This window comes from Pelobates fuscus, chromosome 1, assembly GCF_036172605.1.
Source record: "Pelobates fuscus isolate aPelFus1 chromosome 1, aPelFus1.pri, whole genome shotgun sequence".
Classification (NCBI taxonomy): Eukaryota; Metazoa; Chordata; class Amphibia; order Anura; family Pelobatidae; genus Pelobates; species Pelobates fuscus.
In genome coordinates, this window is record NC_086317.1 from 296,290,751 (window position 1) to 296,312,896 (window position 22,146).

The 22,146-nt window shown below is 39.6% G+C and overlaps 1 protein-coding gene across 3 annotated transcripts in view; it reads left to right on the forward strand.

Annotated features, from left to right (window-relative positions):
* ARHGAP6 (Rho GTPase activating protein 6) overlaps positions 1-22,146 on the forward strand; it is a 640,778-nt gene that overhangs the window by 534,155 nt on the left and 84,477 nt on the right. For all 3 annotated transcript variants that reach the window (XM_063457838.1, XM_063457847.1, XM_063457856.1), the window contains exon 2: positions 20,621-20,780. In XM_063457838.1, coding sequence (XP_063313908.1) covers positions 20,621-20,780 — 160 coding nt within the window. The remainder of the gene's footprint in view (positions 1-20,620; positions 20,781-22,146) is intronic.

Genomic DNA, 22,146 nt, shown 5'->3' on the forward strand with positions numbered 1-22,146 from the left:
TATTAACCCAAGTAGCAGTGGGTGATTGGCTGAGAGTGTCAAGTGACCTCAGTCTATCAAGCACCCATTGTTACTATGAATTGGTAAGCCTAGAAGGAAGTGGGCAATCTCTGCCTTAGCCACATCTACATTAGGGGCAGGGGTGCTACTGGCCACTTATTTAGTGTTAAACTGCTCAAAAATGGTTTAACACTGAATAACTGGACACAGCATGGGACTCTAGGCACTAGATCAAATTCAATGAGAGTTAATTGTAATAGTGCCTACAGTGTCCATTAACGTAAGATTTGAGACACAGATTTGTTAAACATAGGGGATATATAGAAATGTTAAAAATCCCGGGAAGTAACTCTTTAAATTGTTGTTAGGGGAATAACTGGAAAGGGAAATTAACTTAAAGAAGAAATGTCACCAGTTTTTATACTGTTTTTGGTCAGAGTAACAACCCTTCTGTCCTCCCAAAAAACAAACAAACAAAATAAAAGCTAAAATTCACCTCAGTGCCAAGGCCATGTTCTCCTTCAGCCAATCCTCCTCTGATTAAGTCATACCCCTTGCTGGATGAGGAAGGATGAGGAAGGCTGTGGGGAAGACAGGGGCAGCATTGGAAGGGGAGGGGGGGTGCTTGCTGTCATTAATGAGTCAACAAAATATTTGAAAAACTGGTAAGTAAAAGAACACTTGACCAAGTAGTAGATCTACAATTGTGCTAGAACTAGCACCCAATAGCCATTGGCGAGTGAAAATCCAGCCCTGAAGAACATACATTTACACCCAGTGAATGTGCCATGTACCCTCCACGCTTGCAATGATAAGTAACCTTTAGGCCTGACTTGTAGTGTAGCACTTGCAATTTTGAGCCCTGAATAAACAATTATATTTAACAGAAGTGGCATTATTCCATAGAAAACTGGCTGTGACGGAGCTCCATAGAGTACCTCCGCCAAGTCTACTTCCTAGCCACTTGCAAGGACCCTGGATCGCTTCAGCCCCAGTCGCTGAAGCTTAACTGCGGTCTCTATGGAGCTCTTCCAACTAACTCGGCTGCAGATCTCTCCTTCCAGGCAGGAATCGTCCCCTCTGCCTATCCCGCTGCAGCTCTCCTTCCAGGCAGGTATTGTCCCCTCTGCCTATTCCACTACAGCTCACTCCTTCTGGGCAGATATCCGGAACACTGCCTACAATGTGATTATAGTTATTGCATCTACAAAGGCAATTGCAGCTCTCGGGCCTAGGTCTTTTGATTTATCCCAGGGCTGGAGGGATCATTCAACCAGCCAACAGGTCTGAAGACTCTAGCACTGGGACCCCTAAAAATAAACACAGGATGCCCAGTTCCAAATTGAACTAAGATGCAATACTTTATTTTACTTGGGACTAGCCCATATGATCAATACATTTAGATTGCTATGACAAACATAATAAAATTCAAATAAACAAAACATGTCACAAAATATACAGAAAATTATAATGGCATAATAAAATATTGATAAGGGAATGGGGAAGACAATAACCAGCACAAAATATCTCTCAAGACTGCAGAATTTGCAATATGCAAATCTAACTGAACATGCTAATTAACAAGCCTTGCTACTCAGGTAGTGCATATTGCTGTTGCTATCAAATTTGCTCCACGGCCAAATTCACCTACTTGGAGCTAGCATCAGCAGGACAGGAGAGCACACAAAACATATAACAATAAAACAACTATATACACCCTGCACCTGTAATGGGTACATGGTGACTTAGACATAGGCTTAGTCCAGAGTCCTAAATAAAGTGTCCATATGAAACTCAAGGTGATGGAGATTACTGTCACACAGGCTTTACAATAATTTCTATACCAAGGAATTTCTATAACTTTTCTGAGTCGGAATTGAAAAGATTGTTACAGACTATTTTTTTCTTCTTCTGGCTCCACAAATATGACCTTAAGATTTTATTTGATAAACATGTTTTATTATACATTTTTAATCTGTGCACCTATTCAGTTATTTATCAAGGGTGCAGTTATTTAGGTTGAATGATAAAGATTTGGGTGAAATGTTCAAGGAGTGTTCTTATCTCAGAAATATTATTAACTTAAAATATTATCTTTCCACAACCTTAAAGTGTACCTGTCTTTCGATATGTCACAATATTATAGTAATAGTAACGACTAACACATTAATAGATTCAAGTGTATATAGGCATGTTGTTAGTAGCCACCTTTATTCTGTACATATAGAAGTAGAACTTGTAAATATGGCTTTCACTTATGTTAGATGTTATGCAGATGTGGCATGGAAGGCATCTGTCTTATTTTCACCAAATGATTAGAATAATATTTTTGATGTGGTTGAATGGGAGATATTTTCGAGGTCCCTTTAATAGACAGTGAGTTGCGGCTTGATTTAGTTAGTTTAGAACTAACTTGCAAAATTAAGGCCAAGAGCTAAAAAAGTCAACTGATTTATTACCATTATTTCCTTACACAATTACATATTATGTATCTTTATTATTGCATTATTTTTATATCATTGAATTTTGTTCCACAACAGCTGGAATGCCAGAGGTTAGTTCCTGCCATTCTTACTCCATACATGTATATACACACACTGATACATAGGTACTTCTAGGGGGGATTTTGGGGGATGCATCCCAGCTCTTTTGCCACGGATCTCTATAGTTATTAGATTGCTGAGAGCATATTGGTCTCTTTTTATTTTTTATCAGGCAGGAGCCTTTTATAGTAGCCGTCTATGATAAACAAAAATAACCTATAACATTTGCATATCAGACTGATCTAACTATAAGATGTGTGTAAAATTAGTGTGAATGCACTTGTGAATGATCTGTGTGTATGTATGTGTTTTTTTGCGTACAGTCCCAGTATGAAAGCATATGATAAGTAGATTGTGAAAAGCAAGTATGCATTTAATTGTAGTAAAACAAATGTGTGAATAGAGGGATGTATTTTATCTTCTGCAAATACGTTGAAGGAACAATTTATTTGCAGGCAAGTTCATATTATCATTCTATGTTTCAAATTAGGGTTGTGTTGTATGTGTGTAATATCATTGTGTGTCACTACTAAAGTATATTTTGTATAGTGCAAGTAAGTGTAAAGTCCATTACCTACATCTATCCTCTCTCCGTACTCCCACCTCTGATGCTTGCCTTCAAGACTTCTCCAGGGCTGGACCTTTTTCTGTGGAATTCTCTTCCCTTCTCCGTTAGACTTTTACCCAGTCTCCATTCCTATAAAAAATCATTGAAAACTCACTTTTTCAGGAAAGCATATCAAATAAATTGTTAACAGCTTTCATCCCAGCACTCCCCAGTGAATACTTTTCTAGCAACCTACATTGATACCTCTAATTTTACCCTCTGTGTCACTATACCTCACTCCCTCTGTGTAAGCTCATTGAGCAGGGCCCTCAACCCATGTGTTCCTGTGCGTCCAACTTGTCTGGTTGCAATTACGTGTCTGTTAGTCCACCCATTGTACAGCGCTACGGAATTTGCTGGCGCTATATAAATATTAATAATAATTACCAGAAATCCTGTAAAAAAAATCACAGAAATTTTAATGCATTCTGTATCTTTACAGTGAAAAACAAAAATATAAACTCCTGCATGTAAGATCACACCCATCATGCAAAGTATTTTAGTTATTTTAACATTCAGTGGAGTCGGGTAAATTAACAGGTTTGCCAAAATATTGCTTTGTTTATTAAAATACTGTTTAAAACAAGTAAAGCATCACAAATCCGTTGTAATTGTCATGGTGATATTAGAAACATTTATTATTGGCTGTCCTTTGCAATAGTGTAGTAACATACTTGTAATTATATATTACATGTTATGAATGCATTAGGCAGAAAAAAGCACCTACCTGTCACCAAGTTTCGCCCAACACATTGATTTGTTACTTTAAGATAAGAGTCCTAGCTTCACAATATATGATTGCCTAATAATTCTTGAAAGTCCAGAAAAACCAGTATAGATTCCAAGACTCCCTTCCTGCAACCAGGTTTCTAACATGCATTTTAGATAAAGAGAAAATATTTCATTAGGAAAACTCCAAGAAAGAAAACACTTCTGAAAGTGTTATCCAGGTGGACCTCCAGGAGATAAAAGAAAAAACAGCAGCCAATGGGTAACAAGTACAATACATGAGCCTTCATTCTTGACATTAGAAGCATTTAAAACATTAGTACCTGAAGGTTATTATTATTATTATTATTATTATTATCATCGCCATTTATATAGCGCCAACAAATTCTGTAGCGCTTTCCAATATTATGAGAGGGGGGATGTTACTATAAATAGGACAATTACAAGAAAACTTACAGGAACAATAGGTTGAAGAGGACCCTGCTCAAACGAGCTTACAGTCTATAGGAGGTGGGGTATAAGACACGTTGGGACAGGAAATATCAAGGTGGGAGTGAAGCAGAGCTGGAGGAGAGAGTAAAGCACTGTCCTATAGGAGAGAGCAAGAGACAGGTATGTAAGGTAGAGATTACTCTGGGAGGCAAGTGCAAGTTGGCTGTACGGGTGCGAGCAGCGGTCAGGAGGTGGTCACGGGCAGAGCGGAGGGAACGATGAGGGGCATACCTATGGATCTGTGAAGAGATATAAGAGGGGCTAGAATTGTTCAGTGCTTTAAATGTATGGTTTAGCACTTTGAATTGACTCCTATAGGATACAGGGAGCCAATGTAAGGACTGGCAGAGGGGTGAGGTGTGAGAGGACCGACTAGAGAGGAAAATCAGTCTAGCTGCAGCATTCATTACAGACTGTAGTGGGGCAAGGTTGAGTAATAACTTGACACTCAATATGCAATGGAAATCAGTGGTAAGTCTAGGTACAGTACACAGATGGGGCACAAAAAATACCACAGTCAAAACGGGGGTGGGGTAACTAATACGGTCCACCACTAAATAATATGATTTGTGGTCGCAGGGGATAGGGACTGTAATGAATTCGTGGGAGGGATAGGGGCTGTAGTGAGTGCAGGGGGTAACATAGGATGTAGTTGTACAGGGGGATAGGGACTCTTTTAGTGAGTTCAGGGGGTAATAGAGTGCATTTATGTAAGGGATAGGTGATATTGTGTGTGCAGGGAAGCAGGGGCTGTAGTGGGAGCAAGGGGTAATAGAGGCTGTAGTGGGTAGATGGTGTGCTTTAGCGAGTACAGGGGTGTTTTAGTGGGCACATAGAAGAGATAGGAGTTGTAGTCAATGCAGGGGGGATACGGGCTGTATAGGTCATAGAGGTATAGGGGGGTTGGGGTGTAGTGGTTGAAGGGAGAATAGGGGTTATAGTAGGTGCAGAGGAGGATATGGGTTTTAATGGGTGCAGGGTGTATGGGCTCTAGTGTGTTCAAGGGTGGGTTGTAGTATGTAGTGGGTATAGGGGATAGTAGAGGCTGTGGTGGGAGCTTGGGAAGTAGTGAGGAGATATGGTAGGTTTTATATAGTTATATATATACAGTAATGAGAAAAATAAAGTACACTCTCTTTGAATTCTATGATTTTACATATCAGAACATAATAACAATCATCTGTTCCTTAGCAGGTCTTAAAACTACAATACAAACTCAATTGAACAACAAAACATATTACACTGTGTTATGATTTATTTATCAAAAATAAAGTCAAAATGGAGAAGCCATGTGTGAAAAACTAAGTCTACCCTTGCTGCTTCCATAGGAATTTAGAGACTAAGTAGCAAACTTCTGCTATAATCAAATATCCTTGATTTAATTGATCATCAGTGTGACCACATCTATTAATAGCCAAAGTTTTGGCATTATACTATACATCCAGTGATTCAACAGACACATGGATGGAGGAGCAAAGGAGCAGAGAGGCAGAGATTTGTAAATAGTCGAGTGCTGTGGGAATAGATTCTGATAGAACACCGGTGAGAGAGATCTTTGATCCCTCCACCGACCATGATGATCGGCAGAGAGGCACATGAGGAGGGGGCAATGAACACTCCAATTGGGCAATTTCCCCCACTTGCCCACCTGTAGGAATGCCTATTTTGGAAAAACATGTATTTGTCTGCATTGAGCTTTTCATCTTAGTGAACATAAAAAAAAGAAGATACATACGTTCAGCACCACGAGCTGTGTAGTTATCTATTGTTGCATTGAATGATTAACACAAACTCGACATTTGCTTTACCATTGAGCCGTGTCTGTTGTCTCTGCTCTAGTGCCGCTGTAAAAACTGTGGAGTTTTAAGAGCATTAAATAGAATCCTCATTTGGGAGTGCATTTTATCTGTGCATTTACGTAAAAGTATGTTAAGTGCTTTATAATGCTGACACCTTTTAAACATATTAGAATTAGATAGGCAAAGTATTTTTTTTATATTTAGGTGCAAGGAAACTCTATAGCTGATGGACGACTTGGTTTGGTAGTAGTTCTGCAAATTAAGTAAATTTGACGCATGACAGAGTGGTGTTAAATAAAACTATTAATAAAATGAAAAGTGCAACTTGTATATTACAAATGGTATGGTATAGATGCAAACCTGTTGAGAAACCAGTCTGATTTGGTTGTCTTCTGAGTTAGTTATATAAATGTTATAATATATTTTTAAGTCAGCATATGGGAGGAGTAACATTATTAGCCATGCTATCTGTTCAAACGTCAGACTTAAAAATAAATACCACATGGTAGTATGAAATACCAGTATGAAATATGAAATATGAAAATAAATACCACATGGTAGTATGAAATACCAGTCCACCCGTCCTACGCATTTCAAATTCAGATTTTAACTTCAAATCCCTCACCTACCCATCTCTTATCCCCTCTTTTGATTCATGTATTTTGAGCATCAATATAGACATTCCGTCTATAATATATATAATAATAATAATTGAGACTACATAGCAACAGAAAGAAAACCCAATGACATCTTTAAACATATTCTGAAGGCATGAATTTAACATCCAAAGTGTGAGTGGCCAATTGTATCGAACACCACTTTCCTTAATAACACATTTAAGTACTATGTTGTGCCTTTCTTGTTATTTTCCCTAGAAGATCTACCCCTAGTGCCCATATATATTTGTGTTTGAAAATTGAGGAAGTCTTCGGGGTTGCTATTACTTCAAATGGGAAGTCTTATTTATGAAAATATTTTTTTCTATATATTTTCCTAGTTTCCTGCACAGTTCCATTTCTAATAGGATTGTAATTGTCAATTTGTATCTCTACATTGCACATAAAATACCACATGGACCTACTCAGCATTTCATCTTTTGGAGACTCAATAGAACAATTAAACTGGATGATGATAATTATTAAAAAGCTAATGATTCATTCACATCTGACACTGTACTCTTAGCTTTTGAGTCCCCTTTAGAGAAAAGCTCCATACAAAAATATATTATCACTATTGTTATTTACACATATGATATTTAATGTTCACTGTATAAAATTCAATCAGCAAAATAAGTTTAAGCTTTCTTTACTTGGTTTTGTCGGAGGAGATAAATATCATACAAGTCATTTATAATGCAGCCACTGTTTTACACACATCCAGACTTGCCTCTCAATGCTTTCCTATAGGAGATCATTGATCTGCCACATAAGGCCAGTGCAGGGAGGTCTTTCACCTCATGTTGTTTTGTCTACGATGTTTTCAGCTATGTTCTATTATTTTGTGCTCTTCATGGCAATTCTGCGAGGTTGGCCTGGAAGCTGATCCTGTTGCCAAGTATAGCCTGTATTTGCTACTCTCCATATTATCCCACACTTATAGATAAAACCCTCTTTTAGTTGTCTCTCATATCATTATTATTATTTTATTATTTATATAGCGCCAACAAATTCCGTATCGATGTACAATGGGTGGACTAACAGACACGTAATTGTAACCAGACAAATGAACGCACAGGAACAGAGGGGTTGAGAGCCCTGCTCAGTAGGCTTGCATTCTAGAGGGAGTGGGGTATAGTGACACAAAAAGGTATAAGTAGGGGTAATGAAATAGGTTGCTAGAAAATTATTTACTGAGAACTCAGGTTATTTTTGACAGTTGCAGGATAGGAGTCATGGGGGGATGGGAGGGGCGGTAATAACTAGCTAACAGTTTAAAGGGACACTATAGTCACTAGAACAACTACAGCTTATTTAATTTGTTCTGGTGAGTAGAACCATTACCTTCACGCTTTTTGCTGTAAACACTGTCTTTTCAGAGAAAATGCAGTGTTTACATTACAGCCTAGTGATAACTTCACTGGCCACTCCTCAGATAGCTGTTAGAGATCCTTCCTGGGTCATGGCTGCCTAAAATACATCCAAACATTCAGTGTCTCCTCTCTCTGCATGCAGACACTGAACTTTCCTCATTAAGATTCATTGATTCAATTCATCTCTATGAGGAGATACTGATTGGCCAGGGCCAGTGGTGTACACATGACCCATGGGGCCCCGGTGCAAAAATTGATCCGTGGGCCCCCCCCCCACTCTGCGCGGGCCGGGGCAGCAACACATGGCGGCGGGCACCTGGTCGCAGGGGTTGCGACCGCGGTATGTACGCCACTGCATGCAGATGCACACACACTTAAAGGACCACTACAGACACCCAGATCACATCAGCTCAATGAAGTGGTCTGGGTGTCAGGTCCCTCTAGTTTTAACCTTGCAGCTGAAAGCATAGCAGTTTCAGAGAAACTGTTATGTTTCACTGAGGGTTAATCCAGCCTCTAGTGGCTGTCTCACTGACAACCGCTAGAGGCGCTTGCGCCATTTTAAGACACTGAACGTCCATAGGAAAGCATTGAGTAATGCTTTCCTATGGGCGGTTTGAATGCGTGCGCGGCTCTTGCCGTGCATGCGCATTCGGAGCTGAGAGGCGGAGGGATCCCCAGCGCCATGGGAGTCCGGCGCTGGAGAAAGGTAAGTGCTGAAGACACACACACACACACTCTCACAAACAAATGCATACACACTAGCTAACAGACACACACATTTACTGACAAAGACACACTCAGCGGCAGACATACATACACACTCACTTACAAAACATACACTCTCACTGACACACACACTCACTAACAGACATCAAACAGACTCACTAACACACACACACACAAACACAGACACACAGTAACACACTCACTGACACTCACTAGCAGACACACACTCTAACACAAACACCAACACTCACACTAACACACACACACTAACGCTCACACACACTAACACACACACACACTAACGCTCACACACACTAACACACACACACTAACGCTCACACACTAACACACACACACGCTCACACACACACTAACACACACACACACACACACTAACACTCACTCACACACACACACACTAACACTCACTCACACACACACTAACACACACACACACACTAACACACACACACTAACACACACACTAACACACACACTAACACACACACACTAACACACACACACTAACACACACACACTAACACTCACACACACACTAACACTCACACACTAACACACACACACACACACTAACACTCACACTCACACACTAACACACTCACACACACACACACTTACACTTACACATGTTTTTTTTTTTTATTTAATCCCCCCAGCCTCCTTACCTTTTGGAGTGCTGAGGGGATTCCCTGGGGTCCAGTGGTGCTGCTGGGCTCCTGGGGGGGGCGGTCACCCGGCGGGCTGGCTGGTCCTGCGGGCGCGCGAGGGAGCACTCTCCCCTGAGTGCTTCCTCTTCAGCTCCCTCGCGCGCCGCGTACTGATACCGGCGCCGGAAGATGACATCATCTTCCGGCTCCGGTATCAGTGCGGTGCGCGAGGGAGCTGAAGAGGAAGCACTCAGGGGAGAGTGCTCCCTCGCGCACCAGCCGGCCGCCGGGTGTAAGCAGGGCCAGCCTCGGGGGGCCCGGAGGTGGCCGGCTCCTGGGCCCCCCAGGAGAAGAGGCTGGCCCAGAGCGTACATACCGGGTCGCCGGGGCGACCGGGCCCCCTGGTGGGCCGGGCCCGGTCGCAGCCGTGACCCCTGCGACCCTGGTATGTACGCCACTGGCCAGGGCTGTGTTTGAATCATGCTGGCTCTGACCCTGATCTGTCTCCTTGTGAGTCTCATACAATCCTATGGGGAAGCATTGTGATTGGCTCAGGCTACCACTTCTGATGATGTCAGCAGACAGCTTGTTTTTCTGAGGCAAACAGCATACAGAGTTACAGCTCCAGACTTGAAAACAAGTAAGATTTCCATATTTAGGGAGGCATGAGGGGACCAGGGTGGCTAGATGGTGGTTTAAACCCTACAGGGTCAGGAATATATGTTTGTGTTTCTGACCCTATAGTGCTCCTTTAAACTTTATGCTTTCTTGAAGAAGTGGGTCTTCAAAGATTTTTTTAAGGAGCGGAGACTGGGTGAAAGTCTAACGGAGAAGGGAAGGGAGTTCCACAGAAAAGGTGCAGCCCTGGAGAAGTCTTCGAGGTGAGCATCAGATGTGGGCGTACGGATAGAGGATAGACATAGGTCTTCGGTAGAGTGCTGGGGCCTCAACGGGACATACTTGTGTATTAGCGAGGATAGGTAGGTTGGAGAAGCATTATGTAGGGACTTGTAAGCAAGCACCAGAATCTTAAATCGAGCCCTATATCTAACTGGAAGCCAATGTAGGGACTGTCAGAGGGGGGAGGCGTGGGAGGTGCAGGCGGACAGGAAAATGAACCTTGCCGCCGCATTCATTATAGATTGCAGTGGTACAATCTGGGAAACCATTTGTACCTTATGATATCTGTTTATTTTAATGATATATATATTTATGGATACATGTTATAAATATTAAATAAAAAAACAATGATCTTCTGGTATTATTAAGCCTACAAGCAAGCCAGGGCCCATAGAAAAAACTTTGAAATTGATGTTCAGACTCATCAGGACCTCCAGGAAGACAACTCTGGTCTACAGAATTATGCCTCAAAGTTATGATTGTATACTATACATTAGATAAGTTATAAATGCTTGGACACTGATTGAATATTAAGACTTTCGTTTCTTTACCATATGCTAACCAGTAAATTTTCTGTTATGGGTCTGGATTCAATCTCCCCTGAGTATGATGTCAACATTTTGGTATTTCACACACATCACAGAGCTAAAACTAATTCAGTAACGTGGATCCAGTTCTCATGTGCTTCCATTTGGCAATTCATACTATTAGCAATAAAAAAGAAAAAATCAGACTTGCTGTATCCTTGGCATTATAACAGAAGGAACACACCATAAACAGGGCTACTTTAACCCCTTCCTGACCAAAGGCGGAAATTTTCCGTCAATCTTGTGCTTGCGTTAAGGACCCTTGATGGAAAATTTTCGTCATTTACTAAAGTTAACCCCAGATCGCGGCGATCGTGGTGATCGTGGAGTTAACGCTCACCTGGTCTGCCTCGGGAGCACCTGATTGCCCCGTCCCTGCAGCAGTGATCGCTCTGACAGGCTGTCAGAGCAAGCACATGTGCTGCAGGGACTCACGATCCGCCTCCCTTCTCTTCCGCGGTCAGTGTGAAGTGCAGGGAGACGGATCAGTGCTGATCCTCTTCATCCTGTGTAAAAAAAAAAAAAAAATTAAAGTTAAACCCCAAATTTGGTGTTAGGCTAGCTAGGGATTAAAGTTAAAAAAAAGTTTTAAAACATGCTTTAAAAAGTTAAAAACAGAGGGGCGGGGCCTGACCGGGGAGCTGAGCAGACACGCTTTCTGCAAGCTCCCGAGCCTGGGACCGATTTTCGGCGATAAACTGAAGCAACTTTACCCGAATCGGACCTCCCAACACAGCAACCGGCACTATGCAAGCGGGGGATCAGAATGACACCTTACAAGCCGTTAAACACGCTGGGACTCCGGGCCGGGAGCTTGGGGCCTACAACGCATGGTGGACGGGAGAGACGGCCGCTCTCCCGACCCGACAAAACAAGTGGCACCCGCAGCATCGGGCCTTTCAACCCCCCCCCCCCCCAGGACCAGAGGGGGTGATCCTGGTCCACACAAGCGTGTACCCGAAGCCTAAATTACGCACAAGGGGTAAGAACAGCAGAGAGCAAGACTCGAGCACTCACAACTGGGAGCAGCAAGGAGTACTCAGACGGAACGTGTCCAAGATGGCCGACCGTCATGACTCACAGAGGGGAACCACGAGCAAGGGAGTGCAGCCCTCCTCTCTAGAGGCCCTCGACAGGCTCTGCTCGGCCTTCTACAAGCTACAAAGCAGCAGGGGCATGCCCAGTCTCCAAGCGGCAAGGGCGGTGGCCATGTGGATTCGACCGCTGACCCGCCGACGCTATTATGGCTCTCCACTGCAGGCACTACAAGCGGGCGTTCGCCCACACAGGCACAGACCAGCGACTAAGACAGCGACTGCTCACCCCAACTTGGGCACCCAAACTTACCTACATGCCTGCGGTAAGGTGCAAGCCATACCACCCAAAAGTTCCGAGCGCACCTCTGACCAACTGACCAACAGGCGGCTCCTTGGGACAGGAGCGGCACAACAAGCACCGCCGGCATCACCCACCCGCCACACAGCCACTACCGCTGAAACAGACCCGCAGGGAAGAGGCGCTCAGTCACCAACTATGCACTTAGCTAACATCCACCTCATACCACTGCAAGGACCGAAGAAACCACAGAGGACCAGCACCTCCCCAGTACGAAGTCACTCTCCCTGGCTGTCGGGAAACTACACGTCAGGCATAGGCTGAAATGTCTCCGCAACTGGTCAGCCACAAGGACTAGAGCCATATACGCTCTCCAGTTCTTTACCACCAGTGGTAGTCTCTTATGTTTTTTCCATATGATTGCCTTTTTTCCCTATGTTTTCTCTTTGGACTTCCTAATGCCTATTTCACCATAATATTGTTGCCTGAATTACGCTCGCATACACAGTATAGTCTACCAGCCGGGCCGGGCTAACAGTTAAAGACCTCCTTCTTCACAAAGCAATGTTTTATCCCTTTATATCCCAGCATGTTTTATGTTAAGGCACCAATGTCAAACATAGCGTTTCGTATATCATTAGATATTTCTTCATATAAGCCTGTTTTAGAAATCTGTTCTGGACGCCTGCTACATAGGCATGTTTCCTCACAGTGAGAATCTAATAGCATAGCTTTGCTAGAAACGGGATTACATGTGTCTAGTCTGTACCCTCAGTCACGCCTCTGCATACTCTATCCCGACAAGTGCACATAAGCTACCTTAATACTTACCTTAACACTATTAGCAGTGTGATACCGTAAACAACTATAACATGTATAAGTTAATTAACCCCAAGGAGACTACCTCCTTTTCTCTGCTTGTATGATTTGAGGTTCTCAGTGGTTACTATCTCTTGTAAATCTTGTTTAATCATTTTGATCCCTACCTAAAAATACTATTGTCATAACGTCAGATACTTGCATGTTTGTTTAAAAAAAAAAAGTGCTGTTCAATCTGCCACAATTTACTTTGTAAAAATGCTATGAAAAGCCTGCAGCTGCTGTTGTGGCTCTGCTCGCCTATTGTTATTTCATGCACAATGAAAATAAAGAATTAAAAAAAAAAAAAAAAAAGTTAAAAACAAAAGTTTTAAAAAAAATGTTTTAATAACATTTAAGAAAAAAATAAAAATACCACACCCCTTTACACAGTCCAAATAAAAAATAAAAATGAACCCCTTCCTTGCCAGTTGATCACTGCCTACAGTATTATAATGTGATCTAATTTTTTTGAACCCCTGAGGGTTAACTTTTATTTATTTTTTTACCCTCAGCGGTTCAATTTATTTCATTAATTCATTTAAATATTTTTAAATTATATATTTTGCTAGCCGGGGTGTGTGGGGGTTATGGGAATGTGGGGAATTTACTGTTAGTGCTGCTTACTGCTAGTTAGGGGTTAACGGTAAAACAAAAAAAGTTTATAAATATTTTTAAAAGTGTAAAACAAGTTTAGAAAGTTTAAAACATTTATTAAGTAAAAAGAAAATTTTAAAGCGAGTTTTAAAACGTTAAAAAATGCTCATTACCACTACACTTGGAACATACTAGCAAAAAAAATGATCCAACGCTAAGTTTCAAAATATGCCTTTTGAATTACCCCGTGGTGTATTCTTTAATGAATGGTATGTGTTTGTGGGAAGTTTGAATAACCAGCCAGCTAATCTACTCCAAAATGGAACATGGACACAGCATAAAACTTCAAAGTTAGAAAAATACTGAATGTGCCCCTTCAACATCCACATATACCTAGCAAAGGTACATACAGAGGTATTGCTGTATTCAGATGACATAGCTGAGCAACCAATTAAGTATTAATAGCACACATAAGGTTTGCAAAATATACTGCACAAACTCACTTTGTGTGTCAAAAAGGCAGAAACATTGCTTATTACCACTACACTTGGTACAAGCCAGTGGAAAAATTATCCCACGCTCAGGTTCAAAATATGCCTTTTAAAATACCCTGGGATGTCTTCTTTAAGAAATGGTATGCCTTTATGGTGTAGTTGGAATATATAGCCTGCTAAAATACTCTAAAATGGAACATGGACACAGCGTAAAAATTCTAAGTTTGAAAAAAACTGGAATTGCTGTGTCTCAAATGTGCCCCTTCAATGTCCACATATACCTGGCAAAGGTACATACTAAGGTATTGCTGTACTCAGCCGACATAGCTGAGCAACATATGAAGTATTATATAGTCGTAGCACACATAAGGTTTGCAAAATATACTGTGCAAACGTTGTGTGTCAAAAAGGCAGAACAAAATGCTTATTACCACTACACTTGGTACAAGCTAGCGGAAAAAGTATCCCACGCTAAGGTTCAAAATATGCCTTTTGAAATACCCTGGGATGTCTTCTTTAAGAAATGGTATGCCTTTATGGTGTAGTTGGAATATGTAGCCTGCTCAAGTGCTCCAAAGTGGGACATGAACGCATCAAAACCCTCCATGAAAATTCACACTTAAAAACCTGAACTTGTCACGTATCTTTTACAGCACTGTAACTTCACAAAATAGAGTCTAGGTCATACATTGGGCATATTGTTTTACTCAGAAGATGTAATTGAGCATAATTTGGGGTTTTTTTTGACAGTGGTACATATCAAGTCTAAGAAATACTCAGCAAAAATTTAACATATATGTAAAAATGCACTCTCTACCTCCCCCCACCGAAATACACATTACAAAAACCTTGTTATATGTGTATATGCCAAAATAGAGAAAAAAACACAATTTTACTCCAATATTTAGCAGAGATTGCTGATGAAATGGTTACGTAAAAAGTGTCAAACTAACCTTTGGTAAATAGCCTGTGATATCTACTTTATAGAAATATATACTTTTGTGTGGCAATTTTGTTTTCAGTGGTGGCTACTAAACCTACAAGACAAACATACCAACTTCTAAAATCGTTTCACATTAAAATTTTATTTTAGTATTTTGTAACCTGTAACTTTCAAAATAAGCTGAACTCCTATACATATTATGTACTCTATAAATAAACTTGATTGCTCCTTATTTATCACTCTGCCCCAAAATAACACTTATTTTTAACTTGATAAATCGCTATATATATATATATATATATATATATATATATATATATATGCATTGTGCATTGTAGATATATTATAGTATATACTTTCTTGTATATATACACATACAAGAAGGTATATACTATACTATATATGCACAATAGAATGTTTTGGATGAATCCATGTAATTTGTATTAGTAGCAATTTGAACACACTATATGTTTACAGCGCAAGGATGTCCCACCATTGTCCTGGGTATATATAATTCTTCACACTGCCACATGAGTTACTGCGGAGGTTTGATAGTTTAAATAAAACATATTTACAACTGTTTATATGAACGTTGCTCACTGACAGGTTTGTAAGTCAGACTTTCCATAGAAAATGGACACAATGCCAACATTCTGTTGCAAATACTACTGGTCCTGTGTGTAGAAGACTTCTGGCTGTAAAACAAACAAAAGACAAAACGCTATGTTAATGGGTTAATATATAATGCGTTATGACAAGCGAGTGCTTTGATCACATTAACAGGAACATCTCTAGTTCCTATGCTCATATTATTTTTGTTATTTTTGTGGTAAGGTAAAATGTACACAGTTTACAATATAGATGATAATATAGGGCAGGAAGAGGATTCTTCACCTTAGTTCACTCCCTATTGCAAAGAGATATTCTGGGAGATGTATTAAATTCTCTCCAAATATCTTCAAGTTCCACAGAGTAACACAAAAAGATCTTGCTCACTAGAGTGAAAATATCCCTACCTGGAATCCTGCTCTGACCTGATATCTCAGGATCTGTGATAAGGAATCTCAAACAATTGTCAAGCTTTTACAAGAGATGTGAAAGGGCCTGTAGTCTAAGGAGCCCCTTTAATTTAATTTTAAGCATGTTTCACAAAGTCTGATTTTATCATAAAAGCATTCTTTCACGTGGGAACAAAATATGTCTCAAACATGTCTTTAGGGTCTTAATTAATTATGTGAACTTAAGAAATGTGTTATCTTTGCCTGATCTAAATTTAACTTCAAGCTTTGTTTTCTCAGATTTCTTTAATTCTAGATTATATAAAGCTGCTATCTGACACAAAGTGAAAGTTGCAATTAGGAAGTCAGATTATTTCCTCCTATACTCCTTAGTTTGGTGGAATCAGAACAGCTATATATCCATCTGTAGAAAAGGACATATTAGTTAGTGGGTACGCAACCTTCAGCACTCCAGATGTTTTGGACTACATCTCCCATAATGCTCATACATCCATAATGTTGAATCAGGGAAGGTGTAGTCCACAAAATCTGGATTGATTAAAAAAAAAAAATTGATTAAAGGGATGCTTAAAGTATAACTGAAAGAAGATGCTTTAGGATGGAATATACAATAAACATATACGAACGCACCAGAGCAGGGAACCCCTGTAATCTATGTTTGGGAAAATTTCCCCTAACATAGATTTGATGGATTCCCTGCTCTGGTGCGCTTTTCTATGTTCGGGAAACTTCCCGAACATAAACAACGCACCAGAGCAGGAAATCCCTCTGATCTATGCACAGGGAAATTTCCCCGAGCATCGATTAGAGGGATTCCCTGCTCTTGTGCGTTCGTCTATGTTCGGGGAAGTTTCCCCGAACATAGACATGCGCACCAGAGCAGGGAATCCCCACGACAGCTCGCACTTATGCCTGGTCGTAAGTGTGAGCCGTCGTAAAACAGGTAGGTCGCTAAATGAGGATCACCCGTATGGATAAATATCCTTACAGATTTCCTGGCATATTTTCAAGTTGATCTTACTCAATTGAATGAATATTTGATAAATTTACTGATACATATTTGTTAGTTACTGAATTGCTACTCTAGTGTTCTGTGATAACGCATACAAGTCCCAAGAAAGCTCAAGCTGATTCTGGGCATTTTGCCCATCAAGTATGCTCCAGCAGTTTTCTGTTTATGAGTGTTGTGCTGCCAATTAGCCTGCATTCTTGTGTGTTAGAGTGGTACACCTCTATTGAGGCATGCATGTCATTGGGAACACAATTTGCATCATTAACGTGCCTTTACTCTGACATTGATCTCTATTAGCTATATTTCCCTACCTCTCACAAATGTAGGCAGTGAGCAATAATTTATACTATGAACAGACTTTAAAAATAAAATAAAAACTGAGTGGTAAAATAAAAAAAAAAAAACACTCTTTGTATGGATGGTATTTCTAAATTAAAGGGGCAATGTATGAAAAAATCATCTAAAATATTTATTTTGCCTAGAGTATCCCGATGCCATGCCCTGGTTTAAATATCTTGAATGGCTTAACATAAACCAAGGCTCTCCCTGGTGCCCAAAGACTGCTGTCTTCAGCCTCTTTGATAGCATGACAAAGAGAGACATGGATTAACTCACCACTGGACATTAAGCCAAATGTTGCCATCAAGGTCTGACAAAATTGACTGATTATACCCAGGGAAGAGCACGCAGACAACCTCCCAGACGCGCTCTCCAGCTGTGACAGGGTGCAATTGCACCCCTGCAGCTGTGTTTGTATATATATATATATATATATATATATATATATAGCCATATTCACTATTTATATTTCTGTGCAAATAAGGAGTGCAAAACCATAGATCCTTAGCAGTTATTGAACTACACACCATAATTCTCTCTTCTTGTATGACTACAAGTAGTGCAAACGTTTAGGGCTACAGCTTGAAACCCAGGGTGTAGGCAGTTTATATGTCTACGTTAAGGTAAAAGCTTGAAACCCAGGGTGTAGGCAGTTTATATGTCTACGTTAAGGTAACAGCCCGGGCCTCCCGTGGTCTATGTTATCCATCTGTACAATACAGGGACATCTATTGTATATGGAGTGTGAATTCTTGCATGCAAGTGAATTTTTCACATATTGTGAATCTTGCTTAATCCAACATTTGGCAAGATGATACATTTTATCAAAACACTTAAACAAAATATCCTATTTGACTGCTTACATTAAAGGTTCAAGTATATTTTTAAAGCAAACATTATCTGTGTATAAGTTAAGAAAAACAAATGTGTTTAAGATTAAAATATGTATTACATGTTCAAGTATTTAATCACCCTGTCCAGCTAGTTTTTGTGTTTTTAGATTTCATTTAAGAAAAAGGATATGGGAAATATGAGAAATGATCCGGTAATGTTGGTTCAGAGCATAGTACAGGATCTAGGTACTTATAGTATATTATGGAATCCGTAACATCTGCATATAAAAAAACAGTAGGTTATAAAGTTTGAACAAACATTCTAAAAAACGAATTTCAGTGAGATAACAAACTACAAAGAAGAGTTTGTAATTCGAAGGCAACTATTTCAGTTTTCCACTACAGTAAGATGAACTTTGCTACAGTTCAACTTGACAACTTTTTTCAACCTTGGTACAAGTAAGAAAATCATAACGATCATAACAGTGTTTGAAAACTAATAGTTTCACTCCCTGCACAGTGCAGGATCATCATCAAACCGACTAACTGTCAAGTAACACTGACTCAGTTTATGTGTATGGTTGAAGCATCCTATACTATACTAAAGGCAAGGAGAATTTTTTTTCTCCTTTTCTACATACACTTCCTTTCAAAACTTGAAGAATGGTTATATTAACAACAGTTTGATATGTGATGTGACAGTTCTCCATTAATCTGTGTAAGATTGTATTTAAAAGAACACTATAGGGTAAGAAATATAAACGTGTACTCCTGTCCCTATAGTGTGCAGCACTGCCCCAGAATATGTGATTATATTATTACCTCTTACTGGTGGTTCACCATGTCCATCCCTGGTTCTCTGAAATAGTTTAAGTTATACTTAAATCAACAAAAGCACCAAAATGGTCTCTCCATATGAACAAGTTACCATTGAAAATTGAACTCCATTAAACAACATTTTTCTATATGGGAACACATACAAGTATAAAATAAGCTTAACTAAAAAAGTTATACATTGTTTGAATGTTTTAGAGACCCATACTAAAATTATGTATAGATGGTATTTGGTACCGACTAGATTAGCAAAAATATCTAACTCCAATCCGTCAATTTGCTGGCGGTGTTTCCAACACGACGGCTCTATGCTCCATATCTGGTGGGCATGCCCCAGAATTAAGCCTTTGTGGAAGATTTCATTCAATTTAATATATAGGTTTGGTGGTCCCAGACTGGAGCATAGAGCAGAAATTGCCCTTCTCCATATTATGGGTGAAGAAATAAAGGATACTCAAGAAATTGTAATTATACATTGTTTACTAGCAACTAAAGATTTTATTGCAAGATTTTGGAAAAGTATATTGATCCCTAATAGAGACCAAGTTATAGCCCAATTATTATATCAACTGGAGATGGAAAAAGGGATCATACTTTTGAATGATTACCCTAATGATGATACTCTAACGTTATATTCCAATCTTGTTGATGTGACTAAAAGGCTGGTATAAAACATTTGGTCAAATATAAAAGATTATACATAGATTTTTAAGACTTCTAGCAATGGAGATTATCTTCTGGGCTCTCTGACCATATACTGACCATACATTGATAATAGTGCTACTCTCTACTTATATTGGGTTTTTTTTCTTTTTCTTTCGAATATGGAACTTTTGACCTGATATTATGTGTCTTTATTTTTGACCAGTTATATTTGTCTTATATGTGTTTCCACTCTGGGTAGTGAGATTTAGATTGTAATTCAAATTTGTATGCACTGGAAGAGTTATCTCCTAGATATTTATGATGTAAATTGGATATACCCTTTGTGTTGTTGTCCCTTCCAAGAAAGATTGTTCCTTATCTTTTGTAATACCTTTCTCGATGGGGCACTGTAAGACATTTCTCGGTGTGGTACTGTATTTTCTGTGTTGTCATTGTCTTTTTATACTATAAAACTTAATAAAAAGATTTCGAAAAAAAAAAAATAAGCTTAACCTTCTTTAATTCACATTTGTTCCCAGGTAACAAATGTTAAAGTAAAAGTAACATTAGATGACTTTGCAAAGTTAAAATAAATTTTTGTTTTTATTTTTCCTGTATTTTTCATCAGGGTGATTATACATGGAACAGTATGTCTGGTCGCAGTGTTCGTCTGAAATCTGTTCCAATACAAAGCCTTTCTGAACTGGAGCGGGCAAGACTACAGGAAGTAGCATTTGGTCGCCTGCAGCAAGATTATGACTTGAGCTGTCAGATCACTATTCCCAAAGGTATGGATTTTTTGTATATTTAAGAGTTATTTTCTGCAAGCTGGTTTAATAGCAGTTTCATTTCAATCTTTGTTGCTGCTTGGATTTTTAATATGAACAACGCCCTGCATGGATTACTAAAAGAGTACTACTTTGAAGATTGGGGGAAGAACAGCTTTATCATTAAATATTTCAAGGCATTAATTCAGCTCAGTAATAATTGTAAATTGATACTTGTATTTGCCACAATGTCCATGTTTAGGAAACTTAATAACGATCAAGGAATTTTTGGCATGTAATAATAGACTGCATTGCCTCAAACCTGGCTCGTGATGAGTTTGCAACCTTAGTGCAGTGCTATGCCTCCAAACCCCTTATATGTTTCCTTCTGGAAACTATTTATTGGTTTGCAGTGTAACGCAACATGATTTGTAAAAATAAAAAAAGTCTATTTATTCAGTAATATCTGACTATACAAATGCTAAATATACCAGCAGAAGGAGAAGATAATAGCTTTTTGAGAAAGGTTCTGGGGAGAAAGAGAAAAAGAGAGAAAAATGAACAGATCTATGTCAAACCAAGTCTGATGTGATTCACTGGGTGGTGATTTCAGGCAGTCAGAACACAACTGGTCTGAAAATATGGTCAACAACCAAAAACTCCATAGATAAAGGGACTCTATCCTAAGCCAGACCACTTCATCTCATTGAAGTGGTCTGGGTTCAGTGACCCCATCTGACTTAGTCCTGCAATATAAATCATTGCAGTTTTGAGAAAGTGCAATCATTACATTGCAGGACTAAGACTGCCTCTAGTGGTACTTCCTGCTTGCTACTGGACTTTTGGTTGCCTAACTGATGCTGGATGTCCTCATGAGAACATGCAGCACTTGCGGCACATGCATGTTGCACCCTCCTCCCGTTGGATAATATTGGAGGAGGTTGAACGCACACCATTGATACTGGAATCGGATAAATGACTAAAAGTTTTTTTTTTAACCCTTTAGATTTTGCTACTGGACTTTTGGTTGCCTAATTGATGCTGGATGTCCTCATGAGAACATCCAGCACTTGCGGCACATGCGTGATGCCCCTTCCCACTGTCGGATAATGTTGGAGGAGGTTGAGTGCGCACCACGGGACATAGATGCTGGAGTCGGATAAATGACTAAAAGCTTTTTTAACGCTTTAGCTGAGGGAGTGCGGGACCAGAGGGGAAACTAATTAAAATCCAAAGTATTATATTAATAAATAATTGTGAGAGCACACAACAAAATTATTATAAATGTTACCACAGTCTGCATTTGTATTTATTTTGTTGTGTGCTCTTACAATTAACAATTTTTTATTGATATAATACTTTACATTTTGTATGTGTTTAGAGTGAT